General features: G+C 46.4%; 1 protein-coding gene across 3 annotated transcripts in view; it reads right to left on the reverse strand.

Annotated features, from left to right (window-relative positions):
* FSD1L (fibronectin type III and SPRY domain containing 1 like) overlaps positions 1-20,277 on the reverse strand; it is a 405,036-nt gene that overhangs the window by 90,208 nt on the left and 294,551 nt on the right. For 2 of the 3 annotated variants that reach the window (XM_085641301.1, XM_085641302.1), the window contains exon 9: positions 7,829-7,958. In XM_085641301.1, the coding sequence (XP_085497427.1) occupies positions 7,829-7,958 (130 nt within the window). Of the gene's footprint in view, positions 1-6,415; positions 6,449-7,828; positions 7,959-20,277 lie in introns of all 3 variants that reach the window. The other variant, XM_085641300.1, reaches the window with a different exon arrangement.

Raw genomic sequence — 20,277 nt, forward strand, 5'->3', positions numbered from 1 at the left:
TTAAACTATCAAACCTATCTCACATCACTACCATAAAATTATTCATGGAAAATCATTCCAAATGTCTGAACACATGTTCTCTCAGATGCTTCCCTGCAAAAATTGAATACCTTCTACTCCATTCTCGCGGATCTTCACACACTGTTCACTATTACATCTCAGAACTTCCACCCTGGTTCCTAATGGAAAATCACTGTGGAATACCATCAACCAATATTTATCTATGACATCACCCATGCTAAATGCCAATCCACCTTTTTAAAAAACTCAAACCCTCTATCCCACAGGAAGGCTTCAGGACCACTTTTTAGGCCTTGGTCTGCTCACACATCAATGACATCAATGCAATACTTGCAGGCCTTCCCAAAACAGATTAAGCCTCTCTCCTAGCCACACGGCACATGTCTGCCTTCTTTGTCAAATCTCAAGAAATTGGACCACATTAACCCCATCATAAAAGAACTCCACTTACTCGCCCTATATGTAATAATCCATTTCAAGACGCATTTATAGTACACAAAGCTATGCACCCAGACCTACCCTCCTATGTGAAAGAAATGTATGACTGGAGGTAAGTGAGACACCAGAAAGAAATCAAAACTGGTCAATGAAATCGTTAAAGTATGAAAAATCAAAACACACAAAAATATTTCTCATGTCTGGCTCCAAGACTCCGGAGCAATTTGCCTAAAGATCTCAGATTAGGAAAAACCTGTAGTCCCACTTTCTCCAATCAGAAAACTACATGTTTACAATGGGTTCCTGACAATAGCCGAGAGCCTACTGCTGTTGATCTTACCAGCGTTCTTTTTACCATGCCTCTAATATCCTCAGAATAATTCCTGTGATTTGTAAAGCGTTCTGCTCCCTAACTGGTAAAAGCCACGCTACATAAATTAAGGTAAAAATAAATTAAACTAAACCATATGCACTTAGTGCATGCTTGTTGGATGGTGGAAATAGGTTTGTGCCGAGTTCATATACCCATAGGTCCGGCAAATAAATTATCCTGACTTGACATTCCTTGTGATTTTCTTCTAGAGGTATACCCACGACCCATGTCTGCTAAGTGGTGTGGGTCGATAGGACAGAGGTGAGAGTCTCAGAAAGAACATGGGTTAGAGGAAGGGTATTTGATACCCACTCAGAAAGTAAGACATTAAGGATGAAGGCCCTTAGATCCCTCACAAACTGCTACCCTCACTCAGTACACACAAAACCACTTTAGGATGTGCCAAGTCTGCCCTTTAAGACCTCTCTCACACCTTTCCCTTTTGGCTTTTTGGATGCCAACGCCCACCTTCAACAATACTCCCCGATTTATTTTTCAAGGTGTTAAATCTTCTTGTACCAGGAGGACTCCACCAGGAAGGAAAAGGAGTAGGATCCATTTGCAGAAGCATGCCTAGATCCAGATCTTTATTTTCTTCATTTCCTTTCTACTTATGCAGCAATGAAACAACTAAACATACATTTAAACCATTATAATTCTTTGTCTCTCCAACCTGACCCCCTGTGGTCTCTTTTCCAATAAGTGCAACTAATAACTTACTTCACTTAAAATACTGGTCACAAGCCCATATAAACCTAATAAAAAAATAGGCTGATCTAAATAATCGCAAATAAAAATGCCGGTAAAATTCAATAAACATTTCTCACAGAATGATTTTCTTAAAGATAGCAAACAAGCAAAGCCTTCGCCCCATGCCTTCCCTGCTAACTCATTGCCAAATAAGGTCGCATAAATCACTGCTTTTCTACATTCAATCACCCATCACTACTTACTGTCCTTAACACAATGCTCCTGCCACCAATCACCCTTTCTTTCTGAATCAATTCACAGTGACTGACTTTCAAGGTCATCTTCAGAATACAATATTCCAGGCCCACTCCTCCTCCTCTTCCTTCACATAAAAGTATTGCCACCTTGCTCACATACCAACCCCTGTTCTGCACAAAAGTTGACGTCCCAAACACATAGGTTCATTCAAATTCCGCAGGCTCCAGACAAGTGACTACCCGAAACAAATGTTTTATCCAAAGATCCTTATTTTCTGTCTACAGAATACAAAGTTTATTCAGAACACGGCCACATTTTAAATTATCACTCACATTCGCCCAAAATTGGAGCACTGCAAGCACTTAACTGAAATCTATACCCTGCAGATGAATTCTGCCACTTGAGCAATCCTCCAAACTGACACGCTGTAAAGAATGTGTCATTGGGTGCAAACTCAAAAAGATGTTCCCCGCTATCCCTGCCTAATCCCAGGCTTCACCTCTGTATTTGAAAACCTTACTATCTACTTTTGGTCCCTTACCACCACCACCTGAGCACTGTGCTTGTGCACGACCCCTCAGTCAGTTAGCTCTTGTAGCAGCTCTATTTGAATCTGGCCAGCCACTGCACTACAAACCCCTCATTGCTGCCTGACAACTTCAACCTGGACACCTACGAACAGTAGCTTGAACAGATCCTTCCAATCTCTGCCACAATATAACAAATACACTGCATGCAAGCTTGCTGCCACAGTATCCACACCATCCCCCCAATCTTCACCCTCCTCTTCCCGGTCCTACAGTTCTCGCCATCACAGCTCAGTCCGGCAGCCCTTTATTCTCACAGGTCGGGTTAATTCTCCGAATCAACATAGTGGATACTGGGTACCCTATCGGGTGATTAGCCACACTTTATATATCCTGATCGACTGATGTGCCAATCAACATCTTTTTATAATCCCATACAATCTTGCCACTTCTGCAAACTGACCACTCAGTGCACCCGGCAAGAGTCCTGGTAACAGCAAGCTTGGAGCGGGGCAAGATTAAGTACACCATGAACATCCAAAGAGTACAAAGAACCTGAAAGAACAGACAAACTTAAAGTGCTCCAATGGATCCGGACAGATGCAAGAGTTCAATTCATCATCTGCGCTAATTGCTCTAAGCACCACATGCCCCGCAATATGCTAAATGGGAGAAATCCTCTTTTTGCCAGGAGAACACCAATACGTGGAGACCTATAGACCGGAAAATGAGAATACATGGACTACATGTCAGTGATAACCCAACATTTGGACAGGAGTGACATGTACACGCAGGGAGAGGGTACACAATGCTAGTGACACATGTAGTGGGAACGTGAATAAGATGTTTGAGTCAGGATGTTCAAGGAAAATGAGACAGGGATACTTCTGCTGATAGATAGTGCTCACATAAGTTAAATGGAAGACCAGGATACCAGACCTCCCAGGAGGAAACTCCACTAGGATTACCCACAATCCGTAGTTGACCGCTGCAAATCAAGACTTCCAACAGTAACAAGAAATGGAATGCTCGCAGTATATAAACACAAGATACAGCAATCGTAGCCACATATGGCTTGTAAAAGAGTATGACCACTCATCCTTCAGTCCCTCCTCTTTGGCAAACATTCCTCAGACAACCAACAATCAAGAAAATAAAGTTTACTTATTGAGGACTTAAAGTCTTCAACGCGCACTCCAAAGCTGAACTCCGGCCCACTGCTGCTCTTTCTCTTTCCCACACACACACATTCAAATAAAGGTGGAGAGCCACAAAACCCCTTCCATCTCACCCCACAGAGTAACCTTCCATACAGAACAATCACCATACATATTTGATCAGGACACCACAACTTACAAAAGCACAACAATCCAAGATACTGGATAACAACGATCTAAATCATTTTTCCACACAAGACACGCATTTGGACAACTATCAGATCATATATTATGAAATATGTATTTTCCTTTCAAAATGAAGGCAAAAGGCTCAGAGTATTCCACAAGCCAAAAAACAGGAGCAAGTGGGCATGCAGGAAATCACAGCCATTATGCACAAGGGTTGATAAGAATGCTAGAATGTTTGTTGTCGACAGATCAGAATGTTTGGTAAAAGGTGCCGGGGATTCAAAAGGAAAACAATTTACTCACACTTAACATGCCCAACAAACACATTCATAAACACACATACACAATATTTGAGAACCTCTGATTTTGGTCATTGTTCAAAATCAGGGGTTATCACACTGGAACAGGAGGTATTTCACAGAGGAGCGAGCGAGAAAGTAAAAGAAGCAAGTATTTACTTACCAAAAGAAAAGAAGGAGGGAGCGAAAGCATGGAAAGAAAAAAGATAAAGGCAAACTAAGACTTTAAGCTCAAGCATAGAACCAGAAAGATGGCGAGAGCTCCCAGTCACTTTGCCTTTGCTGGGCTGCTAAATTTCTACTTCCCAGACACGAAGGTTGGAGCAGTGTTATGGCTGAGCCATTCAATCAACCATCCTCTAAGTGAGAGTGTTGAGTCAGAGTAGCAAAAATGTAGGCAGAATTTAACAAACCAGAAATGGCATTACCAACTTTGTTCTGGGAAACAGATTCATAACTGTATTCAGCAATTATTTAAACAGACATAATTTCCAAACAACCCGTGCAGATGGTCACTTGGCCAATGGCCATTTCAAGGGACAGTACCAGAAGTGTGAATCCAACAGCCTTCGTCAGATAATGAGAAACTACCTTCCGTGCCACCACTTTAACAGATATGCAGTTACTGGTTATACAAAATTAAGCTTTTTCAGTATGGGGCTATTTTGTTTTGAAAAAGTACCTGGATGTTGACTTTATTTTCCCATCTTGCCACTTAAGCCAATCACAAAGTAGAGGGGGAAACTTGGATACACAGAAAAACTGAAAGTACTATGTATAACTAGAAGGCTGCAACACGGCTAATCCATTTGAAAGCAGTACACCTTCACATTGCCACTGGCCACACTAAACGTCTACCACATGTTTTGAGGTCTATAAAATACCTAGCCCCTCTCCAATGATTTTCCAGCACATCCAGTCTTTGACTGAGACCGCTTTAAAACCTTGACAACACGTGTGAAGAAAAGAAAATTCTGTGCCAAACTTTCAGACATAAAATATGCTTGCCAAACTATATACGGAGCCTACATTGCATTCTGTTATACCTACATGCAGGCAATACCAGAGAGAGAAAACAACTCGTACATTACACCCAGTGTGCTGGTGCATGGCCACAGGCTGTCTTTGGGCCCTCTAGTGATATACTCTGGAGAAACCTCTTCTGATACACCAGTATGGGGACTATTTTAAAAACACAGACCAAGAGCTGGAGCTTATCAGTAACTGTATGTCATATTAGAAACCTACCTAAAATTAATCTAAACAGAGTGAATTCCTCCTATTCCAAAACAGTACCAACCAATTTTAGATGCAAACCTAGCTATTCACCAAGAACCAGGAGGACATCACATCCCAGCTAACAGCCAAGGCAAAATCGCCGATATTCACCCATTTCCTTCAAAGACCACATTAACAAGACAAGCTAGAGACCAAAGTACGAGTGCTGCCTCTGAAGTAAATCCTTTCCTCCCATAACTCAACTTCTGTAGAGGTGTGGAACCTTGGGTCCTCGTCCACCTGGAAGGAGATAATGCTTTGCTCAATGACCTAACAGACACCACATTGCATGCCTGAAAGTCATCCTAAATCTGGGGCTTGAATAAGTTGGACTACATTAACCTAGCATTATTTACATTAGCCCCTCTTCTAGATCAACATCAACGTTCATGAGAAGCTGATTCCCCACATAAGGTCATCAGGAATGAAACCTCTATATATCTGGTCTAACAACTATGCACCTCAGGTGGACAGTGTCTCACGTTAAGCAAGGACATCAACCAGACTGGAGATTAAGAAAAGCTAGAAGGAAAAGACCAGAAGAGATTCCTTCCCCATTTGAAACATCCCTACACCAAACCTAACAGATCCTACCACCTGTAATTCAGAAGAGAAATCGAGGATCCCTCTTTAAGGAGCAGTACAAATGAACACAACACAGATACACATTTCACCCAGCTCGCTGTGTAAATATTATTGGGTATTATATGCAGGATGTTGCCCTAGTTCAATTTTCTACTGCTCTTGGGTAAAGTATGCACTATACATTAACATATAAACATGCAGCGGCACGTTAGTATGCACATAGCATGCATGTTTAAAAGCGTTTATGACATCTCAATACACGGGTAGAAAATATTAACCGGAATCACCATAACTAATCGATAAAACTGCACCATTAAAATGCACAATACAGGGTAGTCAACCAAACAGGGAACAAATGTGGTGAAATGGGCCAAAACACTTAAAACTGTCCCTTAAAATTAACATTTTAGATTTTGAAATTGTGCAATCCCATTTGGACTCCATCTGAGGCATCAAAGGTTTTTTCTCACACCATACGAAAGGCTGTTAGATCCGTTAACAGGCATTAATCATCTAGAGAAATGTCTACGGTTAGAAAGTGTTCAGCCAAGCTACAGCGGAGCTAGGTCCTAGAGCTAGATAGAGACACGTTTTCTTCACCTTGAATTGTTCTTCATGGAATGGAACTGGCCACTGTCGGACAACAGAAATAAGGCAACATGTTAACAGACTGCAAACCACAACCCAGGAGGACAATGCCACCCACATTAGGGGTACTGCTATCTCCAAACATGGTCATGCCTTGGGTCAAACGGGTACATATTTTTCTATAATACAAAATGTCCCAAACATTAGCATAAATCAAGCAAATACAAACAAATGAATCTGCATCAGGTGAAAGGGCAGCTGCTATGGGGTAATGTTGATGTTAAAAAACTCATTCAGCATCCCTTTCAACCATGGTATCGCAATATCTTGCATCTAATGCTTGAGGTGGCAATAGGACTGTCAAACCAGCGGCAACTTGCCCTTCCAGCAGTTCATCAGGGGGTGGCTCCGGTTCTATGGTTATTAACAATTAATTTAGTGATAGAATAATTTACAATGAAATAAAGATTATTAATGATTTCAAGCCAATATCACTTTTAATTGGGGTTGACACTGCTCAGAACAATGCACAAGAGGGTCAGTTTAGAAACTGGGCATGCCGTTCCTGTCTGCATCGAAAAGCATATTTTTCTAGGTGTTGCAAGTGCAGACTAGGAGAGAGAGCCCAGTTAGGGAAAAATGTGGTATCCCAAGCACAGTCACAAACTAAATGTGACAGTTTGTGTTTCTCTGGAGAGACAACATAGTTAAAAACAGAGCCATGGTTTGAAATCATGTCTCCATCTTTCACTGCCTGAGGAACTGGGCTCATTTTCAAGACGAGAAGGCATCCTCCCGCTGGCTGGTGTGATGCGTCACTTCACCCACAAGGCGGGGTGATACCATAGGAGTTCCTGTGTCTCCTTACTAAGTAGCACCTTCAGGAGTGCACTGACTGTATGTCAGCTCAGGTTTGGTACATAATCAGTGCACCGCCTAAAAACCGGTGTGCGCCTGCATTTGAATCTGGAATGTGATTAGACGCAGTATCAACAGTATTCCCTCGTTCTCATGAGATCACTCTTTCATACAATAGAGGGAATATTCCCTCCCCCCAGCTGGAATTGCATGATCACAAAATATGCAACCACGCAGGCCGTATTATCGACGGGGTTACACATGCGTCTGCCCCAAGGTGCAAATGCCTGCTATGCCCCAGGGCCTAAGAAACCAAGCTCCAGGTCTGTAGAGTACCAAATAGACTCCTCAGAGCCATGACATGGACACTTCCTTTAGTCTTCTAGGTGGACACCTAACCCAACACCAAAAAAAAGCAATGCTGTGAAGTTTCAGCAGAAAGAGCCACTATAGGGCACCTTATTGATCTACACAAGCCAAACGGTAACCAGCAAATAAAAATGGCTTTCTCTAGTTGATCAGACAACTGTTTTCAAATGAATAAAACAATAAGACAAACATTCTTACCTGCCCCGGTTTTCCTTCCCCTTTACTTTGTTTTCTTGACTTTTTCCTGCCAGCGAATCCCACTCAACAATGGAATCTTCTACTTTCAAGTTTAGATGTGAGGACGTACCATCAAAGGTGAAATTCAAAGCTACAAGAAATAAATTAAAAATAAAACTGGTGTTGTGATTCAGTTATCAGAAAAATCTCGACCTCTTGTACCTGGACAGACAACTGGCTCAATACTTTTACTTTCTCCATTAAATCGGCATGTTAAAAGTTCTTGGAACATTTCGATCACGGACAGCTTGCCTTTTCTCTAGGCTAATTACGTTATGCTAAATCTAAATAACGCCTTCACTAAGGATATCACTGTGAATTAAAACTACAAAAAAAAAATCAACTGTGGATGACCCAACAGTTATAAAATAATCCTTCTAAAATTAAATTTTCACTGATTCCAAATCCGCACAGCAAAATACCTGTCAAATTCTGGCTTGCATGTATATCAAACTGAGAGCGACCCCTTGTCCGGTTGAAGGGAATGGGGTACTTATCACACTTTATACAATGGCAATCCCTCTGCTAGGACACAATAGTACAATGCTATTGCACAATATCACACAATTGTATTAAACAGAAAAATAACCAAATGTTTATCACATTTATTGTATAAAAAACATACATGTATCACATTTAAAATCAATTGTACATTTCCCAAAACATATTAAAACACACTGATCACACCATTACAAAATTGTCAATTCATGTACAAATAACAACCTGTTATGAGCCCGCATAACAGAAAACCACAAAAGACAATGAACTTTGTCATATGTTACACATCCTTTTGGGTCATCAATGTATATCCGCAGTTTGTGATATATCGAACACAATTATATCTACAGAAAAACCACGGTTGTCCCTCGGATTGTGTTTTCAATTGCGTCGACGCGTTTCGATGGTATTTCTTATAAGGCCATCTTTTTCAAGACAAATCATAGGCTTTAATCCTTGTCTGTTACATTCGAACCTATTGAGAGATAGATATTTTTAGTTAACTTGATTAAAGTTCTACTGACAATCGAGTAAGAGACTTTCACTTTAGAATATTTTCTCTTTTTATATTTGTTCTATTATTTTTCCATATCCTGTTATAACGCATGTGTATCAATGCATCTTATTACTGTCAGTTTCCCCTTGTATACTTCTCAATGTACAACATAGTTGTACCCATAATTGGTCTCATCTTCACCTTTGTGTCTACACTCTGTTTACTCGAGCATTACTCCCAATTTTCTTATTAAGTCACGTTCTTTGATGCTGTATATTCTCATCCGTCATGTGCAGAATTAAGGAATGCTTATTGCTGTAATGTAAGCAACGTGATGTTACCTCTTTAGAATCTTGCTAAACAGAAAATCACGCACTACTAAAAATGCCTACCGTTATCATAAAAACGCTTACTTGGCTTATTTACGAGATGAGTTACTTGATTTGTGCTTTCGACAGGGCGGCGGGGGTCCGTTATAATTCTCCCTCGTTAAGCGCCACCTATTTGGAAGATATAGACGCGCATCAGCGCAATTCAATCTCGCCGGTACCTCACAAGTTGCTCAAACGGCAAGAAAACTGCCCAAATGAATGTTTTAGCCCTGCAAAGGCTCCCGCTGCAATCTCACCTTATGGCCTCTATTTTTCTGGCATCAAGTGCGGAAGTACTCCTGCCTCGTCTTCCCTATTCTTTCCTATCGCGTCTGCCTATTTGTTGTTGCAGACCTGGGCCGTTATTGGTTCGATTTAGCACGTGCTGAAAGCCACGTGATTTTCTTACTGCGTGTGAGAATGTTTATTATCAATAATTTTTCAAATATATTCGCCGCATTTACTCCCTTACAACTTCTTCGTATCCTATTTGGGAAACTGTCTATTAATTCGACCATGTTTGTATTCCTTAATTTTCAACGTTTCTAAAAAAAATTTTTATCGAGTATAACATATGTTAGAGTGCCGATAAAGTACAAGATACGTCATCAAACACCCCTCACCATCTTGTTCTCGGTATAATTTGCTATTTATTGTCTCTCTTATCCTCGACATGATATATTCAAATGCCGGCCAACTTTATTGTTTTCCTCATCGTCTGATCATAGGAACATAATATAATGACACATCGCATCCCCCTTTAGTTTCAAATCATATGTGCTATTGAAAATACTGAATACTGTGTTCCAACACCAAGGGATATATGAAATATGATTTCCATGTTCTTTCCACATTAAACATCATTAATTCAACAAAGAACAAAACCCACATATGGCTTTCCCATCCAGCACAGATGACCCAATAGAATGTGTAACATATGACAAAGTTCATCGTCTTTTGTGGTTAGTGTAGGGGGTTGTGTGTCAGGGTTTAGGGTAGTGCAGTGGTGTTGGTGTAGTGTAGGGGGTCGTGCTGGGTGTAGTGTTTTAGGGTTTAGGGCAGTGGTGTTTGGGTAGTGTAGGGGTCGTGCTGAGGGTAGATTTAGGGTAGTGCAGTGGTGTTTGGGTAGTGTAGGGGATAGTGCTGGGGGTAGATTTAGGGTAGTGCAGTGGTCTTTGGGTTGTGTAGGGGGTCGTGCGGGGGGTAGTGTTTTAGGGTTTAGGGTAGTGCAGTGGTCTTTGGTAGTGTAGGAAGTCGTGCAGGGGTAGTTTAAGGTTTAGGGTAGTGTAGGGGTAGTGGTTTAGGGTTTAGGGAACTGCATCGGTGTTTGGGTAGTGTAGGGGGTCGTGCTGGGGTAGTGTTTTAGGGTAGTGCATCGGTGTTTGGGTAGTGAAGGAGGTCATGCTGGGGGTAGTGTTTTAGGTTTTAGGGTAGTGCATCGGTGTTTGGGTAGTGAAGGAGGTCGTGCTGGGGGTAGTGTTTTAGGGTTTAGGGTGGTGCATTGGTTTTTGGGTAGTGTGGGGGTCGTGCTGGGGGTGGTGGTTTAGGGCAGTGCAGTGGTGTTCGGGCAGTGTAGGGGGTGGTTTTTCAGGGTTTAGGGCAGTGCAGTGGTGTTCGGGCAGTGTAGGGGGTGTTGCTGGGTGTGGTGTTTCAGGGTTTAGGGTAGTGCAGTGGTGTTTGGGCAGTGTAGGGGGTCGTGCGTGGGGGTGATGTTTCAGGGTTTAGTGCAGTGGTGTTTGAGCAGTGTAGAAGGTCGTGCGGGGGTGGTGTTTCTGGGTTTAGGGCACTGCAGTGGTGTTCGGGCAGTATGGGGGGTCGTGCGGGGGGTGGTGTTTCAGGGTTTAGGGCAGTGCAGTGGTGTTCGGGCAGTGTAGGGGGTCGTGCTGGGGCTGATGTTTCAGGGTTTAGGGCAGTGCAATGGTGTTCGGGCATGGTAGGGGGTCGTGCTGGGGCTGGTGTTTCAGGGGTTAGGGCAGTGCAGTGGTGTTCGGGCAGTGTAGGGGGTCTTGCTGGGGGTGGTGTTTCAGGGTTTAGGGCAGTGGTGTTCGGGCAGTGTTGGGGGTCGTGCTGGAGGTGGTGTTTCAGGGTTTAGGGCAGTGCAGTGGTGTTCGGGCAGTGTAGGGGGTCGTGCTGGGGGTGGTGTTTCAGGGTTTAGGACAGTGCAGTGGTGTTCGGGCAGTGTGGGGGGGTGGTGCTGGGTGTAGTGTTTCAGGGTTTGGTGCAGTGCAGTGGTGTTCGGGCAGTGTAGGGGGTCGTGCTGGGGTAGTGTTTTAGGGTTTAGGGCGGTGCAGTGGTGTTTGTGTAGTGAGCAGCGCATGCGCTGTGTCGCTAGGCGAGACCTAAAAAGTATTGCACGAAGATGGCTGCCAACACTTCCTGGATTGAAGTGTTGGCAGCCAATTAGAGCCAAGCTTGTGCTTATGTAGTTAGGTTCCGCCCAGATATATAGAGATTTGTTTCCTTTAATATCTCGGAAACTACTGAACGGATTTACACCATTTTAAAACAAGGTCTCTTTCTGAACCAATTTCTACCTTTTTGCCAAATTTGGTGCAATTATGTTCAGCAGTTCGGGCTGTAGTTGTGTCTAAAGTTTGCTATGGCAAATAACATGGAGAAAACACGTTTTGGGACCCCCATTTTTTCATAGCCCCCACTTGTCGAATCACCCCAAAACTTTCAGGATAGGAGCTGACCGGAGCGGGCCACAAGTTTTAAAACTTTCGCAAAGATTCGTCAACCGGCGCCAAAGTTATTGGGAAAAGAAAAAACGCTTTTCCTATGGAAACTAGGTCCTAACTATAACTATCTACTGGCGACTGCCAGTAGATAATATATACATGTACACATTCCAGGCCCGAAAGAAAAGATGCACAATTTCAGACCCTCGATTTAGATCCGTATGAATGAACAAGGGAGGATAGCATAACAAAGGACAGGCGGGGGAAACCAAAGTGAAGTCTGACATCAGCAGATGCATCCCTCTAAACGAGGCTAGTTGTGACTTTTATTTTGCCAACCTGTCTCATTATTCAGGGAGTCAATGTCTGCCCCGCAGTCTCTGCTGGAATCAGTCCCGCTGGAAGGTGTCACTTTGGTTACTCATTTATTGATAGAGACTTATTTTGCTATGCCCTTACAAACTATGGGGATACGCATGGCGCTGCACATAAGGCAAGCAACTAAATTATGTGTTTGGGGGCCTGATAAAACATCAACATGCACAAGCAAATAGAATTATGCATGTCCTAGCTGCCAGGGGGAACGTTGCCGAGAGGATTTTTGTATTTTCACACTATCTAAAGCCTTCCATTCAATCACTCACTCAGGATGAATCTACACAAATAAGCCCCACTGTTATAAGGTCTGATAACGTACCTACTCCTTTCTTTTACCCTTTAGGAGCATTTGACACGCAGGCATGAAGGACAAAATATATTCACGCACATCTCCCAAAATGTCCCGCAATGGCCAAACTACAAGATCACCCTTTCAACCATGTAATGCAAAGGGCAGCTGGAACCGGGTGCAAAATGGAGCGCTGCACCACCACGTCGGGGGTATAAAGCGCTACATATTTGATACAAGCTGGGCCCCCAATAACTCTACTCCTCGCATAACAATAAGGGCCTCGCAACAGTGGGAAATCGAACATATAAATAATGATACAATATAACAAATGTTTTACTGGAGGTTTCTCTCCATCGCCAGCTCCTCTCAGAGCAGCAAAAAAAAAAATCACATTATATAGGCAGCTGAAGAATACACACAATGGAAGAAGGAGGGGCCCGACGGGGGTGGGACTGAAAGCGCACCATGCGTGCGTTGTGCCACGACCCGTAGGTGTGCACATCGCCTGTCCGGGCGCCTGCACATCTTCCGAACAAAACTCTGCGTCAATAGTCTCGCCAGGCAAGCAGCACATGCGCTGCGTCGCTAGGCGAGACCTAAAAAGGTGGCTTAGCCTCCCAGCTCTGAAGTCACTTTTTATGTAGCCTTGGTTGCAGAGGCCCTTTCTTGTGCAGCATGCTAAGGATCTTGATAAATTGTGAAAAGAGCATTTTGTTAACGCAGGGCTGTAAAGGAGACTTGGATGGAGTGTGGAAGGAGAAGCTAGGGAGAGTGGCTGTCCCAAAAGCATTACTCACAAACCTTTCTCGACTGTACCAAGTTTCATTCAGTTACTTTTATCATTTATCTGCACTCTCCTCATCTAAGTTCTCCACTGCAGGAATAATGTTGATTCTTAGACCCCACTGTAAAGTACAGAGATAATCAAGATATGAGAAATAGACCGAGAGAGGTAAAAGAGGTGGACAGAACTGCAACAACATAAGGAAATGTAGAAACTGATGGAGTAAAAACCAGAGCACAAAGAGCCCAAACTAGGAAGCAGGAGAGCAAGTGAACCATATAGTAATCAATCTATCCGATGGGCCCCAGAGTGAGATAGAGTTGAGCATTCTAAAAGGAGCTTGAAGTTTGCCCCTTCTAGACATGCGGATGTTTTACAAGTGAGGGCAGATTTACAAGAAAGTTTACATTTAAGACTTTTTTTGGCAAAGTGCCAAAACAGAGAGACCCCCAATGGTAAGAACACATCCTCTCTACATACGGAATACTAAGGATCCTTTGAACCAAGTTTCTGAGACCCATGGGAAGAAAGTTATTACCTTGTCACTGTGGATGTCCGCAGTCTATATCAGACTATTGTGCACAGCAAATGGTTGGAAGCAATGAGATTCTCTCTCTTTATGACTTTTGCACTTGAAAATGTTGTTCGTTTAACGGAATTTTTATTTGAAAATAATTTATGTATGGTGAGCGATTGTTCCAACAAAAGCGCAGAACCATGATAGGCTCCATGTTTGCTTCCTCTTATGTAAACCTCTTCAGATGCGGATGTATGAGAGGAAGCACACCTGGAATGGTCCATTGTACAGTGCTCACAGAGTTGTGTACTGGGGGAGGTGAATAGATTTTATTCTTTGGATTTGGAATGGGACAGTGTCAGAGCTAAGAATGTATCATGAATATCAACAATAACCATATTAACATAACTAGGTATGAAATTTCACAAAATTCAATTGTATTTCTCGATGGAATGCTGTTTGTGGAGAATAACATTGTCAACAGGAAATTACAGGAAACCGACTTCTGTTGACACTATATCACACTCTCAATCGTTTTATATAAGGAAACAGAAGGGCAACATCCTGTATGAAGCGTTCCTTAGGGCTAAAAGGAACTGCAGTTGCTTGACAGACTACGAGAAGGAGGAAGATATCCTGGTAAAGAAGTTTTTGGAACAAGGTTACAGGAAGGGAATAATACTTTCTGCTAAGAACCAGGCCAGTAAGGTGAATCAGTATGAACTGTTGAGAATTAGTCATGAATCTAATAGGAAAGAATATGAAATGGTGAGATTTATTACTATGTATTGTATGGATAATGATCTTGTTTTTACATTCTTGGCAAAACACTGGTCCGTATTGACCATTGATATAGCTCTTTCCATCGGTACCCCGTGGCTGTACTGCGATGGGGTACCGACTGAGAGAGTGGGCCCCCTTCCCTGAGCTGTCGCCAGGTTTAGGTGAGGCTACTTATCCAAATTATATGGATATTCCCAGTAATACCCTTCATCTACATATAGGATTACTGGTGTTGTATTATCTTTCTTTACTTTTTCACATTTTTCATTAGCAGAAGCAATTTTTGATTTATTGTTGGTCCTGAAGAAAGCCTGGATACATTTTATTGATCATTATAGGGCTGAAACATATCGACCTTTTTTGAGTAGTTTTAACTCAATACTACTCTTTGCACTGCTTTTTTAATCCTACCAGCGCGAGCAAGTCAATAAAGAGTCGCTTTTGCATCCACTAGGTAGTTTTAACTTCACCACTGCACATACACTTTATCACGCCCCATTGTGCTGCACTCTCACCACACCATCTTTCACGTATGGGATTTTAGCATCCTACTTATTACCATCTTGTTAAAACATCCCAGAGCTCCTACCTCACAATGAGGGAGTTGTAGCCCCCAGTAAGACTAGGTTTCCTACTGGGAGGAGTCACCCATATGATGAAGCATGCCACCTATGGTGGGTGAGGGTTTTCGTCCTAAAAGGGATTATCCCCCTGTTTACATGGGAGAATTGTAATACTCCAGTTCTTCCAATATCTCATGCACGCCTGTTGATGCATATTTTTGTGCCAATATAGACCCGAGGTTGTCTTATGTTATTACACTACAAATAAGACAACACTAAAGGGAACACAGTGGCTTCCATCTTTACCAAATGGTTTTTATGAATGTGGGGCTAGCAACAGTTGTAAATTTGTTCTGAATGAGACCAATGTTCTACGGATTGGGATAAAATGCAAACTTATTAACTTCCATCATTAATTAACTTCCATCAGTTGTCTATTTGTGTGGCTTACAATATGTGTGATCCACGATGAAGAAACTCAAGAAGTGAGGGGGAGGAGCCTAGCGCGCAACCAAGATGGCCGCGTAGGTGCGAGGCTCCCGAGGACCTCCGCGACCTCCTGCATAAATCCTGACCATATCCTGTCCTAGACGAGGGGACTGTGTTCGTGAGACCGAGCTGAGGTGCCACCCGTTTTCCGTTTCCAAATCGGACCTCGGACACCGGCGGGAGCATCGATTGAGGTTTGCGGCCTTCTCCACGCCGGCCCCCCGGATTGGAGTTGTGGGGCGATCCGGAGACAAAGTGAACAACAGCGGCGGGCGAGGCTGGGCGATTCGCGTACCCCGCACTTTCACTTTCGCTTTCGCGCCCTCCTTGCTGCCAAGCGAGGTAGGGTCGCGAGGCGGCGTGCGGTGGTGTGGCTTCATCGGGGTGCCCTGCCGGCCCGCCAGCTGTGATCCGCCCTTCGGAGCCGTGGTCGCCCTCCCCCGGAGCCCGTGAACTGGTTTGTCAGCCCCTTTCAAGGAGATTGGCACGATTTGGGGACTGGAGCCATGTCCACGAAACAAGATGGCGACCGGGCAAAGGTGAAATCGACCCGCCGTGGCGCAGCCCCCCAGTCTAACAGCATGGACCGCTACACCCTCCAGAAGGGCTCTCCAGAGGCGCCGCGTAGGTCCCCTGTTGGCCCGACTGATGCTCCTGCTCTGCCCGCGGATCTGACCCTCCGGGACGTCATGGGCGCCATCGCCGAGATGAAGGCCTCAGTTGACCAGCGCTTTGACACTCTGGCGCAAAAGATTGACTCGGTCCTCGTGGATGTGGGCCTGGTGAGGGCCGATCTGTCCAAGACGAATGACCGGGTCGACTCTTTGGCCCACACCACCTCGGGCCTCACAACGGACGTGACGGCCCTCCAAAAGGAGGTGCGCCGACTGGGCCAGGCGAGCGCCCTGATGGATCGTCGACTGGAAGATTCCGAGGGTCGGGCCCGGAGGAACAATGTTCGCATTGTCGGGGTGCCGGAGGGACGTGAGGAGGAGGCGGCGGATCTGTTTGTGGAGGACCTGATCCTCACCCGTCTCCAGCCCCGGGGGCTGAGTAAACTCTTCGCAGTGGAACGTGCCCACAGGGTCCCCGGAGGGAGACCTAAGGTCGGAGCCCCTCCGAGGCCTCTCATTGCCCGGATCTTCAACTTTCGGGACAGAGACGCTATCCTGCAGACTTCTAGGCAACAAGGACCGGTCAGACTCGACAATATGGACGTGAACTTCTATCCTGATTTTACTCCGGCGGTCCAGAAGCAGAGACTGAGTTTTCTCGGAGTCAAACGTCGCCTACGGGACCTGAACCTCAAGTATGCGATGCTTTTTCCAGCGAAGTTGAGGGTAGAGGTGGATGGCCGCACGCACTTTTTTGATCGTCCCGAGGCGGCCGGGGACTGGTTGGACACTTTGCCCGGGGATCGGGGCCGGGGGGGTGGGGGGGGCGCGGTTGGTGGGGAGGGCTTGCCGGATCAGGACTGAGGGACTAATAGTAGGCCTTGCTCCGGACAACATTATTGTCATCATTGACTGATTGTGTAAGTTTCCCTCCCGTGGAGGTCGTACGGGGTCTCTTGGGGGCTTTCCCTCCTCCTCTGGGGGACTAGTTAGTGTTTTCATCTATGGGGCGACAGGCACACTGCACTTTGGGGGGGCTGTTTGGGCTCATGCAGGGGTGCAGGGAGGGGGGAGTTCTGTTGGGACGGGTGGGTTGGGGTGGGGTGTTGTTCGTTTTTACCGCAAGGCAAACCCTTTACTGTATTGGTGTTTTTGAGGTGCTCTCGGGGGGACGAATGATGGCTTCTGTATGTGATGGGGGGTAGGGACTTGACTTTGTTGTCTTGGAACGTTAATGGACTGGGGGATAGGATTAAGCGAGGTGTGGTCCTGCAGTATCTGAAACGAATTTCGCCAGATGTGGTCTTTCTGCAGGAGACACACCTTATTGGTAATTCCTTTTGTGCCATGAATCGGCGTGGCTATCGTTTGGTGGCCCACTCGGGCTTCACGTCTGGCTCGCGGGGGGTGGGCATCATGGTTAAGAACTCGCTCCCGCTGGAAATAGATGAGGTGCGCCATGATGAGAGGGGACGCTACACTGCCTTGGTGGGGAGAATGGAGGGCAAAGTGGTTGTCTTTGTTTCAGTGTATGTCCCACCGGGGCTACAGTCTACCACTTTTGCGGACCTGGGGCGCCCCCTCCTTGACCTTCCGGGGGGGCTTCTGGTGGTTGGGGGGGATTTCAATGCGGTGGTTTCTGGGACTATGGATCGTCACCCCCCTAGGGACCTCCCCCGGGCGCAGGCGTGGCTGTCCGGCCTCTTAGATACATTGGGATTGGTGGACTGCTGGCGCTTAAAACATCCCACGCAGCTGCAATACACCTTCCATTCGGGTGCCCATGGTAGCCTCTCGCGGCTTGATCATATCCTTGTCCCTGCGGCCTATGCTGGGAGGGTGGGAGAGGTGCGCCACCTGGCGCGGGGTATTTCAGATCACTCCCCGCTCCTGTTGCACTTGGGTGTCCTCCCGAGGGGGGAGGGCAGGGTAGCTCCAATCAATGCCTGGTACCTGCGCGACCCCACTATTCGTGCTGACCTGATTAAATCCTTGCAGCGGTATTTTGAGGAGAATGTGGGGTCTGTCCCTTCGGCTATCTCCCTTTGGGAGGCCTTCAAGACAGTTATTAGGGGGGAGGCCCTCTCCTTCATATCCCATGCCCGGAGGCGCGAGCAGGAGGAGGTGACCCGAGTGGAGGCCGAAATTACTGAACTAGAGGGTGATTTGGGGAGTGGGGTGACGGATGCTGCACTGCATGTTCTACACCTTAAGCAAGCGGCCTATAGGGCCCTCGTCACGGAGGCAGCCAGGGGCCTCAGTAGAGAGCAACAGGGGCGACTGTATGATGTGGGTGATAAGGCTGGTAAATTGATTGCGTGGTTGGATAAAAAGGAGAGAGCGAGTCGTGTGGTTCCGCTGATTGAGAGGATGGATGGTGTACGTGTCACCGAGCCAGAAGACATTGTCTCTTGCTTCGCGGATTATTTCCGCGAGGTGTATTCCCCGGTCTCTCCCTGCTCGGAGGCGGATTCCCATGCCCTGCTTCGAGATATCGCGCTGCCCTCCCTTTCGGTGGAGGACAGGGAGTCGTTGGATGCTGCTCCTACCTCGGACGAAATCGCCCTCGCTATACGCTCGGTCGCATCTGGCAAGGCCATGGGCCCGAACGGCATCCCTATCGAGTTGTATAAGCTGCGACCGGACGTACTGGCACCCCACCTCCGCGCGATGTTCCTGGCGGCCCACTCGCGGGGCTCCCTCCCGCCGGACCAACGTCTGGCTACAATCGTGGTGATCCACAAGGAGGGGAAACCCCGAGACCGGGTTACCTCCTATCGGCCTATCTCGCTCTTGAATGCGGAGCCCAAAATCCTTGCCAAGGTGCTCGCCAACCGGCTGGTCGGCGTGGTGGGCGATTTGGTCCACCAAGACCAGTCTGGCTTTGTTAGACGGCGACCTCAGAGGAGCCCGGAAAGGGGTCCTGACTACCCTGAGACCCACCCTCAAAGTATCGTAGCCGGGCACTGGCGGGAGATTCCCCAGGGGGAGGACTCTCGCAACCAGGATCGTACTTCTGGTACCACACGACACAGAGGGACCACACTGGGTATTCTCAGAACAAGCTTTATCAAACAGGTATCACTGCAAATATGTACAAGGTGAGCACGGGCTCACGAGTCTCGGAAAGGTAGGGGGTAGCGGGACTGTCTCTGGTAACGGTTCAAAGCAGGGACGTACCCGGCGCACAGCTCACAATCCTCGAGCTGGGGGATACGTGGTCGGAGTTGGGGTCCGGCGGGACCGTGAGAGTCTGGGGGAGCCGCGAGTCACTCAGCAGGGCTCAGGTACAAGTTCGGAGGTCTTACGATCTTCAGGGAGCCGCGAGTCACTCAGCAGGGCTCAGGTACAAGTTCGGAGGTCTTACAATCTTCAGGGAGCCGCGAGTCACTCAGCAGGGCTCAGGTACAAGTTCGGAGGTCTTACGATCTTCAGGGAGCCGCGAGTCACTCAGCAGGGCTCAGGTACAAGTTCGGAGGTCTTACGATCTTCAGGGAGCCGCGAGTCACTCAGCAGGGCTCAGGTGAGTTCCAGTTCCAGGAGCCGCGACCACGTCAGCAGGCTCTCGTTGTTCCAGCGTCGAATCTGCCGGACAGCCCCAGAGCACCCCTTGTTATAGTTCGACCCCTCTTTGATGTCCGGAGCCTGTGCAGGCAGGGGTCTTGTCACCTGGGGGTCGCTTGTCGGGATTTCCTGCTATAGTCTTTTGATCCTTTCAGGGCCGGGTCGGGAGGAGTCCCAGACACCCAGCAGGCGTGGAGCCAGCCCTCAGGGGGGCCGGAGGGCCGATCGAAACCCATCGTCCCAGGGGAGTTCAGAGGTGCGATAGAAACTGCTCCTCCCTCTCTCATCCCCGGGAAGCGTGACGTCCTCCAGCCGGAGTGGCGCCTCTAGGCCCGGGTCGCGCTGGGGCCGGGCGGCCATCTTGGTGCATGAAGTGGGCA

This window comes from Triturus cristatus, chromosome 2_2 (genome assembly GCF_964204655.1).
Source record: "Triturus cristatus chromosome 2_2, aTriCri1.1, whole genome shotgun sequence".
Lineage (NCBI taxonomy): Eukaryota > Metazoa > Chordata > Amphibia > Caudata > Salamandridae > Triturus > Triturus cristatus.